The following is a 23,676-nucleotide window of genomic DNA, read 5'->3' as shown; positions in this document are numbered from 1 at the left end:
TTCTATCTGGACATTTTGTTGATACTAATTCAAAAACCTGTTCCAGTGATTCTGATGTTTTATTGTTAAATAGATAGTAAGAAATTTAAATATTAATTTACTTTTCTTCATTGCTAACGAATCCTGAAAATTATTCAATAATTTTGAATGATGCTACTATATTGTCATTGTCAATGGACCCTAGGTAGCATGTCATCTAGAATAACATTTGACTCATGCATGTAGGAAAAAACAGCCTATGCATATCCTGTGCGATTATACCCCATCCTAAACAAAACAGAAACAATATTAAGTTAAATCTTTTTAAATGCCTATTAAATTTCGTAGCATTCTATTACCATTATTTCCAACTATTGTATTAAGATTCAAAGTAGTTCGGTTATATACATGATCTATTACATTGTTTATATGATGCTGACTCTGCCCTTTCAAACTTTCTTGCTTTTGGTCCTTAATTAGCGTTATGAAGTGTATTTTCTTATTTGTTCGATCATATCATCTCTGATATACATCATCTATTATATTCTCTTTATAATCCTGATTCTGCTCTTTCAAACTTTCTTGCTTTTGGCCTTTAATTCGAATCATGAAATGCATTTTCTTATCTGTTCGATCATATGATCTCTGATTAAGAACTTTTGTTGTTACTGTATTTGCTTTTGCTGCATTTTTTTATCTCTATTTTATTTTCTTCAGCCATCGTTTGATCTTTGACTTTCGCTACTCTGCATGAATTATGCATGTTCTGTATTCCTTATTTTCATGTCTTGCATCTAATTTCCTGGGTGTTATATTATATGCATCTTCTCTTATCTTATTTTAATTATCCTAAATTAGAACTGTTAAATCCAATTACTACTACATTGCAGCAACACCCCAATTTAGACCTACAGACAATTAAATTGGTCGATATACATGATTTTTAAATGCTAAGTCCATTTTTTTCTCATTGCACTGCAGTTGAGATTGTCTGCTATCAGACAACCATTGATATTGCAATTTAAAGCTGCCTTCCATTGTGACAAGGTTAAATCAAAACCTTCCTTTCCATATTTTATCCTTTGTGCTTCTGATATTGTTTTTCCTTTTTTAAATACTTTTTTCCCATTGCAGGACGCCATAGAAATACCAGGCTTCTATTAGCGCCAATGGCTACCAAATTATCCTGAAATTGTTGAATTTAAGTATGATGGGGAAACCTACGAAATTCAAGTCAGACAACACAAAGGCAAACTTTACTTTGCTGATGGCCTAACAAGATTGAGGACAGAACTACAGATTTATGAATCTGTGACGATAAATTTCCTGGCCTGCGACCACCCCTCAAAATTTGACCTCCACTTCACTCCACCATTAGACCAACAGAAATGCAAAAGGCGTCGTGCAACAAGAAAACACATCTGGACATATGAAATCACCTGATCAATGCTAGGCACACCTTATCCACTGGTAAAATATTCATATCCATTTATATCTTCTATACAAATATTAATTTCAATGCCTAACTCTTTTTTTCCCTACAGCAACTTCCAACCTCTGTCACACAATGCCTAATCCACTGTGGTGATCATATGACAATTCTCAGAAGATTCGGACCTCCATTGCAATGGAATGTAGTTGTGCTCGACAAAGGCATTGGTGATAAGTATGTCACTCTCCCTTGGTATAAATTCCTTCAAGAAGGTGATTTTAGCCATGGAGACGAGCTCTCATTCTACTATAGGTGTGCTGAGAAGATCTGGGAAGTTGTCATCAGGCGTGCAATTGATTGGGATGATAGTGATATAGATGAGGAAAATCTACGGTGTTATTTTGCAAAACAATGTTTGTTTATGTTTATTTCAGACGTCTTTATATTTATCTTCAAATAATTTGACATTACAACTATTTAATATGAATGTTACTCCTTTTATGTTTTTACAATGTCTTTTTTTATTCTTCCATCGAAAATCAGTTAGACAAAAGACCCGTGCATGCGCACGGGTTACCGACTAGTTTTGATATAAATGATAATAATTTATACTTGCTTAAATATGTTGACTTATTAGATCTAAAAGATTTTTTAAATGAACTAAATATATAATATTTTTAATCAAATATGTTTTTAGAAAAATCTAAGCCTGACCTATTTCTGAAAAAACCTAACCTAACTTGAACTTGACGTAGATTAGACCGTACGTCCTATGGGGAGCCTGAACCTATTCTGTTCCGTACCTTCAATTAACACTAAAAAAATTAAAATTACTTGTTTTGAATTCTAAGATCCGAACCGAAATCCTAAGCCACTATCGCAACTTAACTCAAATACGAGAGTGAATGGATAAACTAATTTGAGAGAAAACAATAAAGCAAAATATAATTATTTATATTTTTTATGGTACCACCCTAATTTTCTAGGATAAAATTAATTCTTTTATGATATCCAAGCACATTAACTATGCAATAAACCTTTTTAAAAAATAACCATGCAATAAAAATCCCACCCCACCTAATTGAAACACTGCTCGCGTACATGGCGTGTTCCCTCAAATTCCTTTTGTTTTCATCGAAACTGTGAAATTGAATAAAGAATTTGCAAGGTAAAATAATCCCAATTCTTGAAACAAAATCCAGACAAATAATCAAAATAGATAACTAGTACGATACAACATACACTTGAGAAGGAACAACAAAATTGTCAATATTTCTCCCTGTTCTCTCTTTTCCTTTCTCTTAATTATATAATTTATTGTATGAGATTAATTTCTCCAAATTTTAACCGGAGGATATATATTTGAACGTGTTTGTGCTGCTTCCAAAAAAAATAAAAATAAAAGAAGGTTTGTGTGAAGATGACTGAGTTACGCATGCCCAAATGTCAAACATGGCACGACAGACGCGCAAAGTGAAGTCAAAAGCGCGTTTGTTTTGACAAATAGTCCAACCCCTCCTTATCCTGCACATAAACATATACTATTATACACATACCTATCACTTCGCTGCCACGAAACAAAACGCACTTTACATCACCATAGTTTAATTACGCTCGTTCGAATTTTCTTGTCCGCGCCAGACATGGCTGATACCCAACCGCGACCAAACGACGCCGTTCCTTCGAAGGAGCGCCTCGGCACACGATGCTGTCACTGCCTCTGCCAAACTTTCTGGATCCTTTTGGTTCTCATAATCACCATCGTCATGCTTGCGATTCTTGTCCTGTACATCATCATCACACCACGCTCCTTCAGGTTCATCATTTTTTTTAATCGGCAAATATTAATTATTAGTTGTATTGTAATTTTAGCGATAAACTTTGAACCTATTATATTTCTCTAATCGTTTTTTCTTTAATTTTTTAATTACAATCTTATAACTTTCATCTAGGTTCACCCTGATTGACGCGAACCTCACACAATTTGATTACACCGCCAACAACAGCACTCTCTACTACGACCTCGTTCTCAACATCACCGCGCACAACCCCAACAAGAGGCTCAAGATCTACTACGACGTCGTTCGGGCCCACGCGCTTTACCGGCGCGTGGAGTTCTCCGCCGCCGACGTCAACATGCCCTGGAACGGCTACCTTCAGGACAAGAAGGGCACGAACTTCTTCGGCGCTGTTTTCTCGGGACAACGTGTGATGGGGCTGAATAGAGACCAAATCGCTGAAGATAAAAAAGATGGGGTGTTCCCTATTGACCTTAAGATTCATTTTACTATGAGGTTCAGGCTTGATGATTTTCAGTTAGGTCACTACTATCCCAGAGGCACGTGTGAGCTCAAGGTACCTTTGACTTCTAATAATGGAAATAAGGTGGCTTCTTTTCACCCTGCCATGTGCGAAATCGACTTCTGAATCTCTAAGTACATATTTTGATCTTGTCTACTGAATTCGTGAATGTAAATTTGTAATTCATGATACTATATTTTAGTGGCAGATGATTTTTTTTAGAATAATAGTATAAAATTGTGTTAATTTTAAGGTTAAATATATTTTTTATCTTTAAGAAATATCTTATTTTTATTTTTTCTATCTAATAAATTTTATTTAGCTATAAATTCTTAATAAAACAATAATTTTGGTTTTAATTATTGATACTTTTTTAATCCTTCATAAATCAATGAATTTTGTATTTAATATCAATAAATTTTTGTCATTTATTATTAGTCAAAATTAAAATAAAATTTATTAATTTATCAAGGGAATAAACATAAATTTTGTTAATTTATCTGGGATAAAACAAAATATCAAAGACTAAAACAAAATTATATTGTTTTATTAGGGACTTAGCACCGAATAAAAATTTATTAGGAATTAAACTCAAAAATTAAATATTTATTAAAAAAAATATATTTAAGCCATAATTTATAATGAGTTTTTAAAGTGTATGATTAAATTAAAGAGTTTAATGTCTATACATAATCAGTGTAAAATATTTTTTTTATATTTTTCATACATAATCTTTTTATAGTGTCAATACATAATATTTTTCTCTTTTAAATGGTTAAGAGTAACATGCATAAATAAGTGATACTCTAAAGTAAATAAAAATTTATATTAAGAAATTCTTTATATGAAAAACGTTTTTTCATAAAAGTCATAATGCCTGAAAATCATAAATCCTAAATCCTGTGAATTATGATTCTTAAGTACAAATAAAATCGATTTAATTTCTCATAGATATTATTTGAAATATTTATAAAAGTTTAATGAGAGTAAAAAAATACATGATATTTATATTAGATAGTTAATTATCTATCATATTAAATAATCTAATAAAAATAATCTAACATTTTTACCATAATAAAAAAATAATTAGGAAAAATTAGATTTCCATCTCTTCTCATGAAAAAAAATTTGTAAAAAATCTAGCTATAAACATTCTCAGAAACATACTTTCTAGAGAATGTTATTTTTTTTAAAAAAAAAAAGATACGTACTAAACTAAACATGAGAAACCAAAATTTTCAATCTAAGATCATGAAACTAAAAATTTCTCCTCTAAAATGCTCCCCAATGAAGAATTAAATTAATTTGAACTAATTATATATCATTTTAGTATATAATCATTTTTTAAAGGAATTTTTACTGAAGATAATTATGCTAAATTAGATCATTATGAACAACAATTTTTTTTCTTTTAGTATTTAACATAATTACATACCAAAAACTCAAATTCTAAATCTCTCCTCTAACATTCACTTTTAGTTGACCCATGTGCTCCATAGTGTTTTATTTTTCTTATGAATCACAAGGGCGATCCCCAAGCCCTAGGAAAACTTGATTAAAAACCAACGAGGGGAAATAGTATGAGAAATATGTTGATACCACTAGAGAAATAAAAGATGAAACAAAATCAAAGATCCTCTAACAACAATTTAAGGATTGACCGTAATTTGCCAATAAGTCTCTAACTTGATTTGCTTCGTAGAGTATGAGACCATTGAAAACTCCCTCTAATCTGAGTGAACTGAAGAATCCTTTGAACCATACCAAAAGCCACATACGATTCAGGAAAACCATGAATTAAAAAATTAATCGTCACCTGAGAATCATATTCCAGTGTGAAAACTTTGAATCCTTGGCTCCCAAGCAATATCAATACCAATAAAGATTTCCCCAAGTTCAGCCAGAGTAATGGGACAAGCACCAATATGAGATGCATATCTGAAAATCACAGAACCATAATGATCCCCCTAAAGGCACACCTGCAATTGAGGCTTACATTAAGGTTTTGTGGGCTATTTAAGTAATTTAGAAAAAGGAAATTGAACCATTTAAGTCATTCTCTCAACTCATACTTAACATCATGTGGATCACTAGGCACTAACTATATATAGACACTATTAGAAAAATATCATACTACATCGGTTAATTAGGTAAATCTACATCGGTTTACGATCGACATTGTAGGCGGTGTCGTAAAAAGGGTAGGCTATTCTACATCGGTTCTAGAAAAACCGTCGTAAAATGTCATAGTTATTCTACATCGGTTCTTGAAAGACCGTCTTAGAATGGATATCATTTTAAGACGGTCACGTGGTAAGAACTGCCTTAAAATGATACACATTCTACGATGGTTATCGTAGAACTGATGTAGAATGTATTGTATTATACAACGGTCTTGAGTGATCGTCTTAGAATGGATATCATTCTACAACGGTCTTTCTAGAACCAATGTAAAATGAAATTCTTTTGGGTGTAATTATTTCTCTCTTATTCTTCTTTCCTTCTACTATTTAACATAGAAAGATAGCTCCACACAAACTTATGACTCTTCATAGTCATAAGTTGAAAATGGGAGGTGAGAGCATCCACAGATTATAGTAAGACTTGATATTTACATCATGAAATTTACAACGTTCTAACATAACATGTCAATAGTTTAGTAACAAGGGTAGCATCTATGCACCAAAATGAAATTTACATCATGAAATTTACAAAGGTGAAACTAACCTCTAGTTGAGATATGTGATGTTAGCATAATTGATGGGAGCCTCCAAGCTTAAAATAAGAAATCCAGGTATTCTCACAACTTCCTTGTATTAATCAATATTTCTATATATATCTGTTCCTGGAATCTTCCCCAACATTGTTATTTTTGGCCTCGTAATTACAGGACCAAATTAAACTTTAAAATATAATTAAGTTACTCATTTATATAATTAAGCGTTAATTTTAAGGAACCCTAATTGTATTAGTATAAACAATTGGTGTTTTAAGTCAGAGGATAAAAAAAGAAGCTGCAATAATGAATTATTATAAATGCTGCACAGGAGTATATAGCTGACAAATTGATTTGAGAAAATATTTCTTTTTATTTTTTTATTCACTTTTAATTACAAAAAAATATCATATTATTTTTTCATTTTTTGTTTTAAAAAATCATATAAGCAAATAGTAAAAATATCATATTATATTGAATTCTTGAACCATGAACACACACTCACACAACAACCTTTTCAAAATATGACATCATCCCTCCTAGTAAGTTGAATACTTGAATTTATATCAAGATACTTACTCGAATAATTTCTAACGTCAGGAGAATTGCCAAAGCTGCACCTAAAGCTAGATCAAGAAATTTTGGCTGAAAGAAATAGAAGAGTAATCAAACAGACAGTAGTATTGGTGATCAACATAAAATTTGTATCCCAACTAGCAGTGACTCCTGCAGTGCACAGGTGTAAAGAAAAAAAGGATAAATGTTTTTAACTGGGTTATGGAATGATCATTCTTTTTATTTCATATTCTCAACCTTAAAATGATAACACTAAAATACTATATGTAAAAGAATTATTTAAACTAACAAAAGAAGGTATTAGCTACTTTGAATTCTTAGGAATGATTGTGGACAATGATGGCTTCAATATTTGCTCAACAAGAGTCTCAATGAATGATGAATTGGAGTCTGATTAAAGGCCAATTAGTATGAAATAGAGCCTAATATTATAAAATGTGAACCTAACTATGCCATTAATCTATGATTGATTAACAAATAACAATACAACAAAGTTTAATATTTACATGATTGGGTAGGGTTATTGTTATTTTTTCAAGAAATTATTAAGTGAAAAATTAAATATGATTTTTTTTGGTAAAATTATCGAGAACTGCAGGCCCAAGAGGAGAAGCAGCAGACCAACCCATCTAAGGGACTTCGTGTAACTGTCTCAATTTGTTATACAATTCCACTACTTTGCCTGAAATTAGTTTCAACAACCTGTAGTTTGAATTTTGATAGTCTGTTAGTTTGTTATTCTTTTTGGTGGGAAAAATTATCTTGTATCCGCGTATAAATATGTTATGAATTTCAATGAATAAAAGTGAGAGAATTATCACTTAGCTCCTTTCGTAGCAATAGAATACAATATTGTAGAATCCCTATTAGCTTAACAAGTAAAAACTAACAATCAATCAAAGAAGAGCAAATCAGTTTACCAAAAAAAAAAAACAAATTATATATATATATATATATATATATATAATAGTTTTGAGTAATATTACTCTTCTAATAATATTTTTTATGAATCGTTGTATTGTTTTATAAAGAAAGCATTAAGTGAAAAATTAAATATATTAAATATCTTGACAATATAAAATGCAGTAATACTTATAATTTGAGAATTTAGAATGCATTAATATCTTGACAATTCCCTCTTCTTAATACCAATGGTTGGGAACCTTATCCATTGATTTATATAGAAAGTAAGAAATTGTGTTTATTATTAAATAATACAACTCCACCAAAACCAATTTCAAAACCCAGCTTAAAGCAACCAGTATTAATTCTTGTAGCTGAATTTTGGATTCCCTTGAAACCAATATTCCTGTGATATGATAAATGGTGAGCGTGAACTACACGTCTAAACCTACTGGGAGTAGTACTACTCCTCCACGAGGATAGCAATGAATTGGCACACGATGGTTCCACCGAATAGAATAATATAACCGCTGCTAGGGAAAAAGAACATCTTCAATATATAGAAAAATTAACTACTTGCTTTATGAAGTTTTAGTTACCACATAAATAAATGTAAATCAGAAAGTACAATAAGGATTGGTGACAATAGTTGTTTTATTTGCAAAAATAAGAAGAAAAAATATCTTACTATGAGAGTGAGAGAAGCAGGGAAGTGAAACAGGAAACCGCACACTAAGATGAAGATCCATTCAGATAACTATACTCTTCTATTTGTCCACCCAGTATTACTCTCTCTGTTGCTCCCTTATCATCTTCCCTTTAATATAAAAATATTCAAGCCTGGGTGCCAGTAAAGGCCTTCATCTGAATATGACTGTGATTAGTGTCTGTAGAGGAAGCCGCAGTGGGGAACCTTTGATGCTGCTAGTGACGTCAAGGAGGCGGTGAAAGCCCTTGGGGATGAAGGCGTCGACGTAGACAGAGAGCTCGCTCTGGGCGGCGAAGAACACGACGTCAGCGGGGAACAATCGAGGGAGCGCGATGAGAAGGAGGCAAAGGAGGGCAGAGAGTTGGGAGAGCAAGGCGGAGACAGAGAGGAATTCTAGAGGGATTGGGGGTTAGGGTTCCTTTGTTGGTCGTGCTGCACATGGACTATATATAAGGGCTTTTATTTTAATTGAGATGACGACGGTCTTTCATTAAAATGCGCTGTTATAGTTATCACCAACACACATTCTAAGACGGTTTTTCAATAACCGTCTTAGAATGTGTCTTTTTAGTAAAATAATTACAAAAATGTCACCGGTTCATTTTTTAAGGTGGTTCCAAAAGAACCGTCGTAGATTTGTTATCGTAAAAACACACATTTTTAGTAGTGAGATTGTGATTTGTGCAAAGCAATATTTTCAAAGCCTGACCTGCAGAAAGCAAACTGTCAAAATTTTCAATATAGGTTTAACAGGTTACATTGTTTGATCGTACTATATAATTAATATTCAAATAGTAATACATGTATATATAATTTTCATGTACATTTTATTGTTAAATTAATCTAAGCTTACATATATAACACTTTCATTGCGGGACAAAAGTTAGCACTACGTCAAGCTTTATAATTCATGATAACTTTTAATTAACCCCAGTTTAACCCGATTCAACTCTAGTTTTAACTTGTTTAATCTAGTTCAACCTAGAAAACACAGTTATTACATTCAACAAAAAAGTTAATTGGGAGGTTAATTGCTTCATTAACTGATAGACCTATCAGTCCAATCCAGACAACAATGTTAAAGATTAAAGGAACATTCTTTTGATTTGTCAAAAATCATAATCATGCAGCCTCGTGTAAATGTGAAGATGACTCACGACGCTCCATATTTGACATATGATTCCTTGACTTGAAAATTGAAATCTTTTTTAAGTATGTCAAGTTTGTATAGAAAGGTGTTTGGTTTTAGAAAATGAGGACACATCTTTGTCCTAAAGCATCATTTTAATCATGTCTCTTTGCTTGTTAGAATTAAAATGCATTAGTTAGTGAAATGTGTGTGTTTTTTTATTTGATATCAAATTTAAAGCCTTGTACTGGTTATGATACCAATCATAGTAATTTAAATTTCTAACCGATGTGCTATTTTTACCTTAGTTTTAAGGTCATAATTCCAGTTATACCCTTGGAAAAATGTCTATAGATAACTTATTTCATGACCATTTCTCTTTTTTTTTCTTGGATTTTTTAAGGGTGGTAAAATGGCTTGAACTCCCCAAGTCAACCGGCTTTGGTCCTTTATTTGGCGGATTGAGTTAAATTTTTCAACCCATCACCTGGCTTTGACTTACCCCATTTTGATCCACAAAAATGAATTGAGGAGTAAATAGAGTTGTCAACCCATTTTTTATAAAACAAAAATACAATTAATATTTATTTAATTTATTTATTATCTAAATATATTATTATTCAAAATTTAAGGTTGTATATTTAATTTTTTTAATAAATTTATTATTTAATATTTATAAAAGAAAATTAATTAAATCGATTACAATATATTGATTTTTTTTATTTATTTTGTAGTTTTTTTTGTTTTTGGCACAAAATCTATCAATAAGACCATATGAAGGGTTTAAATTTCCAACTTACTTTTCTTGTGTGTAATAGGGTAGATCAACCCACTTTTGGCCGATGACAAGGGGAGACAGGTTGATCCTTTTGGTTACCCTTCTCATTTTCTACTCTCTTGTCATGCTTTTCCCTATGTCACTTTTTTGAGTGTTTTCCTCTTGATTTTTCAGCTTTCTTCTAGTATGTCACCTTTTTCCTTCATTCCCTTCCTTGATATTTTCTTTTTCATCATGGTTTTTCTAAAGTAGAAGACACACCATTAGTTATCTTAAAAGTACTTTGGGCCATAGGCCTCATTGTTTCAAATACTAAACAAAATGACTTTATTTTAAATAATAATAGTCACAAGTCTATAAGAAACAAGGGAGTTTTTATTGTCACCAACACCATTGTTAGTTCTTACCAAGTGGTCAATTTTTTCCCCCAAAAGTACTCTTCTCACATAAATATGTCTTCCTGGCATAACTGCATAACTGTGTACAAAATCTACAACGAAAATGTGTTTTCATTGTAGTACAGGGGTGCATACCAAATTAACAAACCAATTTTCGTTATTGATTTTGTAAGCAATCCCCTTACCATAACAAAAACATTGTAGGCACCCCTTGTGCCTTGAGTTCTCCGCTGCCAAGGTCAAAATGCCCTGGGACGGCTACCTTTAGGATAAGAAGACCACAAACTTCTTCACACTACTAAAAAAACCATTTTTAACGACGCGGTACCTACTACGATTATTTATTAACCGCCTTTGTTTATATAATGGTGGCAATTTCGTAATTATTTCAAACATTACAAACACGATTCTCTTGAGACCGTCTTTGAATTGGTTATTATTTTTAATTTATTTTCTCTCTTTCTTTTATTCTGCAAGGCCATCTCTCCCACTCTCACGTTCCTTCTTCGTCGCCTCGACTTCTTCGTTGTGACACTGAGAGAGTTGAGGGAGCTGGCGGCACTTTGACTTCTTCGCAGCGTCACTTTGTCTCTCTTTTTCTTCTCACACTCACGCCTCACACAATTCCTAAATCCCTAGCTAGTACAACCTCACTCACTTTCTCTCTTTCTCTCTCTTTCTCTCAGATTCCTACAATGTCTGTGCACCGGCGCCGAACAACCATAAGATATACACCGTTTTCGGAATTGACCTCAATGACACGTGCCGTCGGGAATCAGCAACTTTGTGGTAAATAAAAATCATACGCGTGCTTGGGCTTCTCTTGTTGTTGTTTCGATCGGTTTCGCGCAACAATGTACTTAGACTTTGCTTTTGTGTTATTCTAAGGATATAAAATTACTCATTCTCTTCTCCACAAACGAATATATTTTTTAGATCTGGTTTTTCCGATCTGTCATTCATCATTTTGTGTTCTGCGTTTTTATCTTTTGGTTGTCATTTAACGTTTTTTTTTTTGCGATGCGCCATTTAGGTTGAAGCGCAAGGGCACTGGTGCTGTCGGATGGAAACAATAGAAGAAAGCTACTAAGGTTCCTAACAAGTGAAAGAGACCTCCAAGCGCTTTTTTCATTTTCATGTACAAATTTTCGTTTGCTTTTGATACCGAATTTGTTTTCGTTTCGTTTCGTTTTTTTTTTTTTGTGTTCTCGCGATTGAAGTTTTTGTGATTGTTTGGTTTAGGTCAAAGTTCAGAGAGCAGTTCAAGAAGGAGCATCCTAATTTATTGATGATATCCACATTTTTGTAACCTAGTTTGCATTAATTTAATGGTTCAGGAAAAGGTCTCTTCGTTGCTACGGCCGAAAAGAAGAAACAAGAGTATGAGAAAACTATTTTGGCTTACAATAAGAAATTGGTGAATACTTTTTACCTTATACTACTTACTCTTATTTTATAGTATAATGTAATATACTGCAATAATTGATTGAACTTGTTATTTTGATGTGTTAGGAGGGGAAGAATCTAGAGGAATACGAGTCTGACAAGTTAAAGTCTGAAGTCAATGGTGATGAGGTAGATGGATATTAACCTGTTATTATGATTTGGGTCTTGTTTAACTAATTTCGATTTTCACCCACCAAACTAGTTTGTTCTCTGTTACTTAAATTGAGGCGATTGAAGAGCTTGCTAAGGCATGATTGAGGAACCCTGCGAGAGTTGAAGTTTGAGCAGAAAAAAAAATCAAAATTGATGAAAGATATAATTACAGCTATTAGCAGCTATAGTATTATTAGTGACCTTGATTCGTAACAAGGGGGTTAAAAAACCTTCTTTGCCACCTAATTGTATGTTGTTCATCCAATCTTTTTGAGATAATTCTGCAATTTGCCCACAACTCTTTTAATCAACACAAATTGTCTAACCCACAACTCTCTTATGTGTTTCTAACCAACCCTGAGTGCTCCAGCAACTTTTAGGCCAACCCACTAGCCTTTTCTGCTCTATTCTTTTCTTTCCTTCATTAGCATGTCTATTTGTTTTCCTCGATTTTTTATTCCTATGTTGTGTTCAGATAAACAATTCAAAGTTGCATGTAACTTGGGAGGTTTCATTATTGACTAGGTAGCTTGGGACTATGTTTATTTACTATTAACTAAGAATGTCCTTAATTTTGAGATCGAATTTTTATTTTTTAAGCATATTTAAGTGTATAGTTTAAATTATCTTATTTGTATTAATAAACTTCATTATAGTGGCTAACCTACTAACCATTATCTCGCTATAGTGGTTTTGACATTGGCCACTGTGCACCGCTGTCTTGGATTGATTGACATGCATAAAGATGAATGAAGCCAACTACTTAAAATTGTATTTGAGAAGCAGGAAACTGCAAAGGACTGACTTAAATACTTAATTGTTATAAGTGTAAATGTATGTAAAATTGAAACAAGTAATATGAATTTTGTATCAGCAAAAAAAGTTGTAACATGAAATTTCTTTTTATGTAGACATAGAGCTGTAATTAGTTCTTAAAATTAAAAAGTCATGGATAAAATTCGATACAATTGCATGTGCCAGTATATAGCTGCTAGTGACACGAGATGAATAATTTACCTCTTGTTTGATCTACTAGAATTAGGTTATTTACTAAATGTTTGTGCAAGTTAGCAAATTCTTTTTAAACTTAAGATATCAAACAGAGAATGGTGTTATCCTGTTAGGTATAATTAAGGATCAACACAAAGAAGATGGAGCGAGGTGTAGTTATCTTTGTTTATTTCAATTACATATATAACCTTGCATCTATTCTTGTAGAATTTTGGTGGCAAATGATAGTGAGCAAAATTGCCCAATGTTTCTCTTTATTACTAGGTATAAAATTTAGTTTCTTGCATGCATCTTTCTATATGATTTTGGTTGTTACTGCAATTCTATGCTTAAAAATAATTATTATTTCTCATTATCATTTTTTTTTTCTGAATCTTACACACAGTAGATCTTGAGTTTCCTAATACAACTGAAAGCTACAAACTATATTCCGAGGTTTGTGAATGACCATGTAATATCTCATTACTTGTTGCTTTTCATTTACGATGACTGTTCTTCATGACAGATAATGATTGCTAGTGATATCAAGGAATGCGTGTGTCAATTGCAAGTAATAAAAATATTTTACATTAAAACTTACTATCATATATAAATAAATAAAAAGTCACTAAAAATAAAATTAAAATTAAATAAAAATATTTGATAAATGATAATATTAAATATAACGAAATTGATTAAGCTATTTAATCTCTCACCAATTATTTATACGCTAGCTTAATGGTTCTTTTTTTTTTTTTGCAAAGGAAAATGTTTACAAACATAAAAATGGGACAATAAAAATGCATTCCTTCAAATTTGAGAGAGAAACTTTAAGATAAATGCAAAAAAAAAAAAAATAAAGATAATTATATATGATATAAATTATGCAGGATATTAAATTTTTTATATTTAAATAATGCAACTGCTTTGCATATGTATGCATCCTCATTTTTCACATTTGTCCTAACCTTGCATAATTGCTATCTGCTAATTGGAATCCAGGACAAGTATATATGTAAAAATATTTGTCTTGAATAAGCAATACAATTAAGTTTGAATTTTTTTTATAAGCTAAATAAAATTTATTAGAAAAGATACTTACTAGCTAGTCTAATAAAGTAAAACATTACCTCTCTCCTCCTTTAGACAAACCAATTCCATGAAAGAGTTTTAATAATCTAAATAGGAATATGGATACAAAAATACGTGTTTTAAAAGCTAATAAATAAAGTAAAGATAATGATAATTTTACTAATTTATAGGTAATGATAACATTAATATTATATTAAAAAACTAAAATAAATCTTTTTTAAAATATTAATAGAAAAAATAATTAATGTTATATTGAAAAACTACCCAACACGAGAGTTATTTTAAGATAAAATTATTTTTTAAATATGATACTTATTTTAATAATTTTAATGAGACTTGATGAAATTAAATTAATAATAAAAAATAAATTAGAGACCCCTTTCACATATGAAATTGAAATTATATTTAATTTTTTTTAACAATTTGTTCGGGGGATCGATTTAAGGTTATTAACCCTTTGCGTCATGCGTTACTTCCATGAAGTATAATTTGTTCCTGTACTTTTCTTCTCTCAATAATTTTTTTTAACACAAGGGAAAAAAAGAGAGGAAAAACTAAAACAAGCAGATTCATTCAAGTAATTTTAGACTAATCATCTTGATTAAATTAGCTAGGATAATTGAAGAATGCAAAGTATATAATAAACATGATTGATTCAATTCTTTCAAACACTTTACTATTACATTTCTTCTTTGTTGTATTATTTTTATGGGGTCCTCTGATTAGTAAGTATATAATAAGTCATATGCACATTTTTTTCCTGTTATATTACATTTTCCTCTGGGTCTTTATATATTTCTTTTCTTATTGTCAAATGTTAGTTTGTTGTGATTTTTATTTAAATTTTTTATTCGTTTCTTATATTCCTTGCAGACAGTATTCAATTTTCAGCTAATCAAATGTCTTATTTCACGTCCAGGTATTAGGTAGTCATCTTGTTCTCTAAATATTACAAATATTGACATATATGGGTTGGGTGTTGTTGCTTTCACTACTAGAATTAGAGACTTTTAAGTCGGTTATATTGCCCATTTTACGATGGTTTTGAACCGTCGTAAAAATGAGCATTGTAAAAAGCATAAAATATATAATGATGGTTTTCAAAACCGTTTTATATGTCAGATTTTCAATGACGGTGATGAAAACAACCGTTGCAGAAAGTGCTGGAATTCTAAGATGGTTATAAAATGACATCATTTTATTTGCTGGTTTACGACGATCGTTACATAAACCGTCTTAGTAAGTATGCTGGATAAATGATTTTCTACGACAGTTATAATATAACCATCTTAGAAAATTATACATACTAAGACGTTTGTTCAAATAACCGTCGTAATATGTTGCATATACTAGGACGGTCATTCCAAGAACCATCTTAGTATGTGTTCAATTTTTTATTTTTTGTATTTTTTTTCTTTTCGCTATTCTCCGATATCTTTAAATAAGACATTGATGGCAATCAAAAATATCATCATCAATTTCAATAATTATAAAATCATTTTCACCAATTATAAAAGTATTATCAAATTAAGATAAAGACATCAAATACTAAATATAAAAGCTCACAAGTCAAATCATTTGCTTAGATCTTATTTTCACATACTAAAACATGCATTGACCAAAGAAACAAAGCAAAGGAAAACAATAGAAGAAACAAAAAAGAAAGGAAGAAAAAAGAAACAAAAAATGCGAAAAAGCCAAAAGGAATAGAAACAATATAATACTAACATTTTTCAGAATCTCTAACTAATGCGAAAAAGCCAAAACAGAAATAAAACATATTTATAATAAAAAAATAATTATAGAATAATATTGATTATATATATATATATATATACACACACACAAAAGTCGTCCAGGCGTTGTCTCACATTTATCGACATGTGAATCAAATATTTAAAATAATATAGTCACGACTAATTGATGAGATTAGTCAATTGCGCGTAATAATATAATACTATATCGTTATATTATAACTTAACTAATATTGAAAATAATGTACTAGTATATAGGTTGAACGTGGACAATTTATGTGTTTGCAAGTAAAACTTAATGGTTTTTAATTATTTATCACAAACACATTTTCTTCATATTTTGGAGATTATGTGTTGATAGCTGTCTAGTATTTTTTTAAGCTTGTGGAATGTGTAGCTTAAATGTTTTTTTATATAATTTAAATTTATCACTGTAAACCATGAAAATCGTAAAAAAAATTGGAAATAATTTATATTTTTAGGATACTGATTTTCAATAATGATTCTATTAACAAATAAATTAATAGAGATGATAACTATAAATAATATATTTAAATATATAAATTACATTTCAAATTTATAATAAATTAATTTAAATTGTTTAATAAATATGTTTTTAATCATTAGAAAATTCTATGAAAATCTATTGAATTCAAATTAAGAATAAAGATGAAGATCAAAGAAAATAAGTTGAAATGAATAAACAATTTAAAAACTTAAACATATAGACAAAGATAAAAGAAGTGTAATTTGGAATGGTTAAAAATATCAAAAGTGTCTACTTGAAAGACAAAGGCGGCAAATCCATGGGCAAGATATGCAAGTTACGCAAAGGGTGAATGCAACAATAAATTCCTTTATTATAAAAAGAGGTGGGAATTGGAATAACCACTTACCCTATGATGCAACATTATAAATAACTTTTTTAAATCCAATGAAATAAAATGAAAACATTTATGAGTTGAAACTGTGATAAATCTAAAATAATAACATTTCGTTAAAGAATTGAAACTGTGATAAATTTAAATTAATTTCATAAAAAATCAATTTTTTTATAACACTAATAATAGAGTGCTAACAACATATTTCTTGTAAGTTATAACACACTCTAACTTTATTATTGGCTTAACATTTATTATTGGTTTAACATTTCAATTGCACGTAACCAAAATTCAAAGTAAAAAATATAAAACACTTGGATATATCCATACATGGGATAGTAATAGAAGATATTACTCCTAGCTGATGAGAAAATGACCTGCTACCTGATATAGAATGCCAATCAAGCGGATATTGAACTTGAGCTTCCATTCTGATGGATCTCGAACAACAATATTTAAGGCAAATACTCCCTATCTCGAACACAAGTAACTGGGACTTGAACATTTGCACAACAAATTATATAATAAAAAAATTGTGTTATAAGTTTAAAAATAGATTTTCCTACCTAAACAACCAACAATATTAGAATCTACAAGATTGACTTAAACATGTGCATTCTGATTAGAAAATAGAAATCTTTAGCAAGACAGAGAGATATTTTAGAACTCCAAATTATTTGATGAAATACAAAAAGAGGAAGCCACATATTTGACAGTGGCTGATAACCAAAAAAAAAATCAGGTTTATGCCAGAATAATAATACATGTCCCTAATATATGGACCTCTTCCATTGCTAGGATAACTACTTATGGTTCAGTGATTCAGTCAGCTTCACAAGGAACTCATACAATTATGCATATATTTAAGATCACTTAGTGGTTGATTGAATTAAGTGATCATCATTAACCGGCTTTTAGATGATAATTGAAATGTTTGAATATAGCCATATGGCATTGTAGTATTATAAGAGTCAAATCTGATTAAAATTAAAGCCAACATGATATAGACAGTCAGCAATGTTCTCATGTAAAAGGCTAAAAGCCAAATGAATAGTTAAATTTGTATTAGAATCCGAATTTTCAGTAACTGTGAAGGGAGCAAAAATCAATTAACATAGCCAATATATTCTGATTTCTGTGTGCTAAAAGCTTTTTTTTCTTTTAATTACTTTGTGCTGAAAAGTCAATACAAAAGTAAGTGGAACAGTAGAGTATAAACTAAAGTATGCTTTGAATGCATCTGGGAAGGTTGAATAATGACATGGAAATCAAATCTATTTACAACTGGTCATAAATCATCAAATGAAAATTTAGTAGTTCAAGGTGAAGGCATACCCTGCAATAAAAAGGGAAGGCATTTAAAAGTTCAAATAAGCTATACTAGCCTCTGGTGGTTGAAAAGGCATACCCTGCAATAATAAATGATTTAGTAATTCACAATTTGTTGTCATAACATCACCAATAATTAGCATATTTTGTGAAGAATCAGAAGACTAACTCTCTAATGAATTTATCTAAGGGGAACAACTCTACAATATGATATTCATGTCTCAGACTCAGACTGATATGCTATTGATTACCTAGAGCATATTACTAACCATTTTAAGTAATTAGAAACAAAATATTAAATGTATTTATGTAGTGATACTGTAGATAAAAGAACTGCTGTAAAGTCTTCTTTGTCGTCTTGTCCAACAGTTCAAAATAACTATAGTTGTTAAAGTTTGATGAAAAGACCAATGAGCAATGGTGAAACATAGTATCCAGATTTGGGCAAGTTTCACGTTTCACAAGAATACAAATCTGGGCCAGATACATGGATTAAATAATATCATTGTGTTCATGTCATAGAAAATAAAGCATACTAAATTCAGGTACCAGGAAAGAACATACCTGTGTGTCGTTGTCAAGAACACTTGCCATAGTAGCAAATTGACATTCACCTCTATTAACTTCATTATAATCAGAATCCTTTAATATGGCTTCATCCAAAAAACCCAAAAAAGGACACAGTAAATGTTAATGTGTTCCTTATCCTCGGAATATATAACAACATATAAATCCAAAGCTTTAACTTCACCCGCACAAAAATATTTTGAAGCCTGATCAGTGCTTGGGTAGATTTTGCATGATTGGGTTGTAACCTCATTTGGCTTCATTATTAAAAATTTCTCCTGAACCATGTTTACAAGCAAACAAGAAAAAACATGATAGAAGACCAATGAAAGTATAGAACAAAAAGGGGCAAAAAACAAACTTCTGGCATACATTTAAGTCCACACATTTAGGGCAACATATGCAAAACAATTTCATCTCACCGATTATTAAAAAAAAATGAATAAAAAAATTTGGGTAAACAGAGGATTGGGCATTGTGTATACCTTGGTGGCGAAAACAAGGTTGCATTCAGTCTTGCAGATGCAGCAAAGGCGATCGTCGTAGATGAAACGTAGACGAGCAACGCACTTGGAACACACCTCCCGGTGCAAGCAGGGCCCGTACGCAACCCATTCCAAAGGCTCAGCACAAATGACACAACAGTTGTCCATCTCTTCTCCTCTCTCCTTTCGATCTTGATTATGGATCACAGAAAGTGCAAACCCTAATTCCAGTGCCCGGATCACGACACGAGGTTAGGTTATTGCAATAAGGAGATAGAGAGAGATTAGGATTCTAGGATTTGAAATCTTAAAATTATTTTGATTTCAATATTGGACTGTGGCTTTGCACTGGGTCAGATAACTAAGGAGAGAGAGAGAGATATGTATATGTCAACATGTGAGGTAGAGATGGTGGGGCCGAAGGACAAGGTTTTGGTGAGAGGGTGGAAGATAAGGGGCCAGGGGAGGGCCAGGGAGAGGTTGTGGGTGGTGGCGGTGAGGAGGATGAGGCGGTTGGAGGAGGAGATGGACTGTGTGAGGGTTAAGGAGAGAAGATGGATGAGGTTTCGCGTTTTCCCCTTAATATAAAATGGGAAATTATGTAAAGACAACGATGGTTCTTAAAAACCGTATTTAAAAGGTATTTTTTAAGGGCGGTTTTTAGAAAACCGACATTAAAAGCTTCCGCATTTTTTACCAAGGCGGTTTTACAAAACCGTCCTTGCTTTAATGTTGTAAATTCTCACTTTTGTAGTAGTGTTTGGATTTTGTTCCTTTTATTGTACTTGTTTATTTTTGTCTTAGAGAGCATAATCATTGTAAAAATAATAGCTTTGTACATAATTTATTTTGTACTACAGCCCTACTCTATCTAGTACTATGTAGTCTCTTCACAGTGACATGAACCAATAAGGTTTTTCTCTTTAATAATGAGATCCCTGTGTGACAAAATATTTGAACCTAAAGAATAAATTAAACCTTTTAAAAATAAAAAGTGATTGAGGAATAATTTCTGAAATAAGAACCAAAATTTCAAATAAGAGTGTCGCGACCACTATATTTTCACAAGGGAGCCTAATGGAACTGATTGGCTGAATAACTTGCGAAATCTTTTATATGTAAATCATCATTAAAAGGTTTCAATTAGGCTTCGGGAATAAATTCAAATTAAATAATTTTGTGTTGTTTCAATGATTCAATTAATGATTGAGTTTGTGTTTTGATTTTTGCAGAAGAAAGGGGACCCAAAGTAACTGGATGAGGCTTAGAGATGAACTCATTTAAAGCATCTACCTGCCAGCCTAAGAGACTAGACCCAAGGCCTTAGCTTTAGGTCAGTTAGATGATATGTTTGCATCATGTTATTCGTAGCTTGTGCAGAAAAAAACTTGTTAATTTCTTTGTAGCTATCTGCATATATATACAAGTACCCAATTCAAATCTCAAATCTATATATAAGAGTGTACACAATTGGTTGTTCTTCAGTTCTTGTATGTAAGAGATGCATAAATTGATCAATATAAATGTTATTGTACTTGTACATGTTCCTTAATCTGAAGGCCAATGGAGGAAGTTCAATCTTTTTAATATTTTTATTTTATTTTTTTAACAAATAAATTCTATGACGGTTCTTAAGAGAACCGTCTTAGAATGTCTCGTCTTAGAATGTCTACATTCTAAGATGGTCATCTTTGAAAAACCATCTTAAATACCTAAATTTATATTGTTTTTCTTTTTAAAAAAATATTCTGCGACGGTTCTTGGAAAATTGTTTTAGAAAAGCACACATTCTAAGACGATTCTCAAGAAAATAACCGTCTTAGAATGTACAACTTCTTTAAAATGGTTCTTCAAGAAGGTTGAAAACCGTCTTAGAATGTACAGTTACAAAGACGATTGAAAACCGTCGTTAAAAGCGCCTTAGAATCGATGTAAAATCCTCTTTTTGTAGTAATATAGGCACCATTTTCATGGGACAAAATGTGACGGTGCTAAAACCAAATCAGGTTTCGAAGTTCCACATAGATAGTAAGGATGGTGTTTTCCCTATTGATGTTAATATTAGGATTTGTCTTAGGTTCAAGATTTGGAATTTTATCTTTTGACACTTCAATGCGAGAGTCCCATGCGAGCTCGATGTTCCTTTGACCGATGATCATTCTACTAAAAAAGCAGTGGCTAAGACTGTGTTTGACCCCACTAAGTGTGAAGTCAATTTCTGAGACTGGCTAGTGGGGTGGGAATGGGTCTATTATGTTGTTATTATGATAATGATTTCTATGTGCATTGTTTTGTGAATTCCGGATTCATGTTAGTTGTAGATACTTTTTGGATGATGATAAATTGATAATGAAAAATTGTGTTGGTTTTAGATGTTTTTTTTAACTTGAATAATTACTTTTTATTTTAAGTAAAGTTTATAATGTTTTATTAAAACTAGAATAACATCCAACAAAAAAATTAAAATAAAAATAAATATTTTAAAACATTAAGTTAGTATAATAAATGTTTCTATTTTATTTTTTTTAATAATTATGAAAGCATCACTATAAAAATGTCATGAAATATATAAACAATCAGATCGACTATTGTCACTTGTGAGTTGTGATATAGTCTTCTTTTTTTAACAATCATTTGAGGTGAATATTGATGATATGATATATATTTTTTGCTCACAACACAGTATTCTCACGACCCAAAATTATGAAACTAATTTATCAAAAAGGTGAAGTATCAGTTAAGGTATAATATAGTATATTCATGTATTAATAAATATATTCCTAGTTAATATTATTGTCATTCTAGTTAATTTATATTATCAAAATAAGGAAATAAAAGTATTAAAATAAATAATTTAAATATTATATATTATTATATGCAATTATAAATAATTGCGGTTTGGTTTAGTTTTGTACATCAATCAACTGCAAATCGAATTGAATCGTGCAATTTAACTATAAATCATTCAATTGAATAAAAAATATTGATTTTTGATTTTTTTTTTTTGTGTGTGTGTGGTTTTCGGTTTGAATTTGAAGACTTCTTCGACAGAGTTATTACATACTGAAAAATTATGTGTACGATGGGCAAAGCAAAAGCAGAACCCAATAGTTCTGGTTTGTAAAAAAAAAAAAAAAAACAGAATGGAGAGAGAGATAAAGTCTTTATTAGGATTGAATTGGATATACTTCTGACATTTGTAAATTTAAATGATGGCTGAACAAATATTTTATATTATTATTATTATTATTGATAATTGATAAGAGAAAAAGAGAGAATAAAAGGTGTTGATATAATAGATAATAATAGTATAGTTTTTTTATTCACAGGGATTCAACATTTATTAAAAAATTTATAATACTCATAACCAATTAGACTAGATTTTTTTTATATAATAATAGTATAGTATGATAGAAAGAATGAAATATACAAAAATAATAAATATTAATAAGGTGTTTCAAAAAAAGAGTTTTTATATATCATTACAAATTATATAATTTTTTTATACTACTTACATAGTTGAATCTCAATAAGTCAGGACTCATTAGAAATTTTAAGGTGAGAGAGTAATGAGTAAATTACTAAATGGAATCTGATAAAGAACCATTTATTTATAAAGTTTTATTTTTAACAGTTAAATCTAAACTTTGGACACATATGAACTCATATATAATATCTTAAATCATATCATGACATGTCTCGAATCAATTAAAGTACAAGATAACTCAGATAACTTTTAATAATTAAATTTAAAAAAATTCTAATAATTACTTAAAATTTTTTTTTTTCAAAAAGATCTGTCAACTTGAAAATTATCAAAAGTCCCTCCTTTGTTAAGAATCTTCAATTATTTCCGGGAGAAAAGGGTTCTCTTAGTTAATGATCTCACGTTGATTTTCTTTTTCTTTTTAAGAGTATGGCCTTTCGGGTCTCATGTCAAGCAAAAAAACAAGGCTGTTGCTAGGTGCACCCAGCAATTATATGAAGTTACACAATTGGCCCTTATAATAAAATTAATAAATTAAAATTTTTAAATGAAAAAGTCTTTCTATTTCAAA

The 23,676-nt window shown here is 30.7% G+C and overlaps 1 protein-coding gene across 1 annotated transcript; it reads left to right on the top strand.

The window, feature by feature from the left end:
* The first annotated feature begins 2,961 nt into the window (after positions 1 to 2,961).
* On the top strand, positions 2,962 to 3,939 carry LOC114370345 (NDR1/HIN1-like protein 10). Its single transcript, XM_028327655.1, has 2 exons — positions 2,962 to 3,227; positions 3,364 to 3,939. Exons 1-2 carry the CDS (start codon positions 3,055 to 3,057, stop codon positions 3,836 to 3,838), a joined length of 648 nt encoding a protein of 215 aa, XP_028183456.1. The 5' UTR covers positions 2,962 to 3,054; the 3' UTR covers positions 3,839 to 3,939.
* The last annotated feature ends 19,737 nt before the right edge of the window (positions 3,940 to 23,676 follow it).

This window comes from Glycine soja, chromosome 10 (genome assembly GCF_004193775.1).
Source record: "Glycine soja cultivar W05 chromosome 10, ASM419377v2, whole genome shotgun sequence".
NCBI classification, from domain to species: domain Eukaryota; kingdom Viridiplantae; phylum Streptophyta; class Magnoliopsida; order Fabales; family Fabaceae; genus Glycine; species Glycine soja.
Note: the sequence above shows the minus strand (reverse complement) of the source record. Positions and strands in the feature narration are given on the sequence as shown.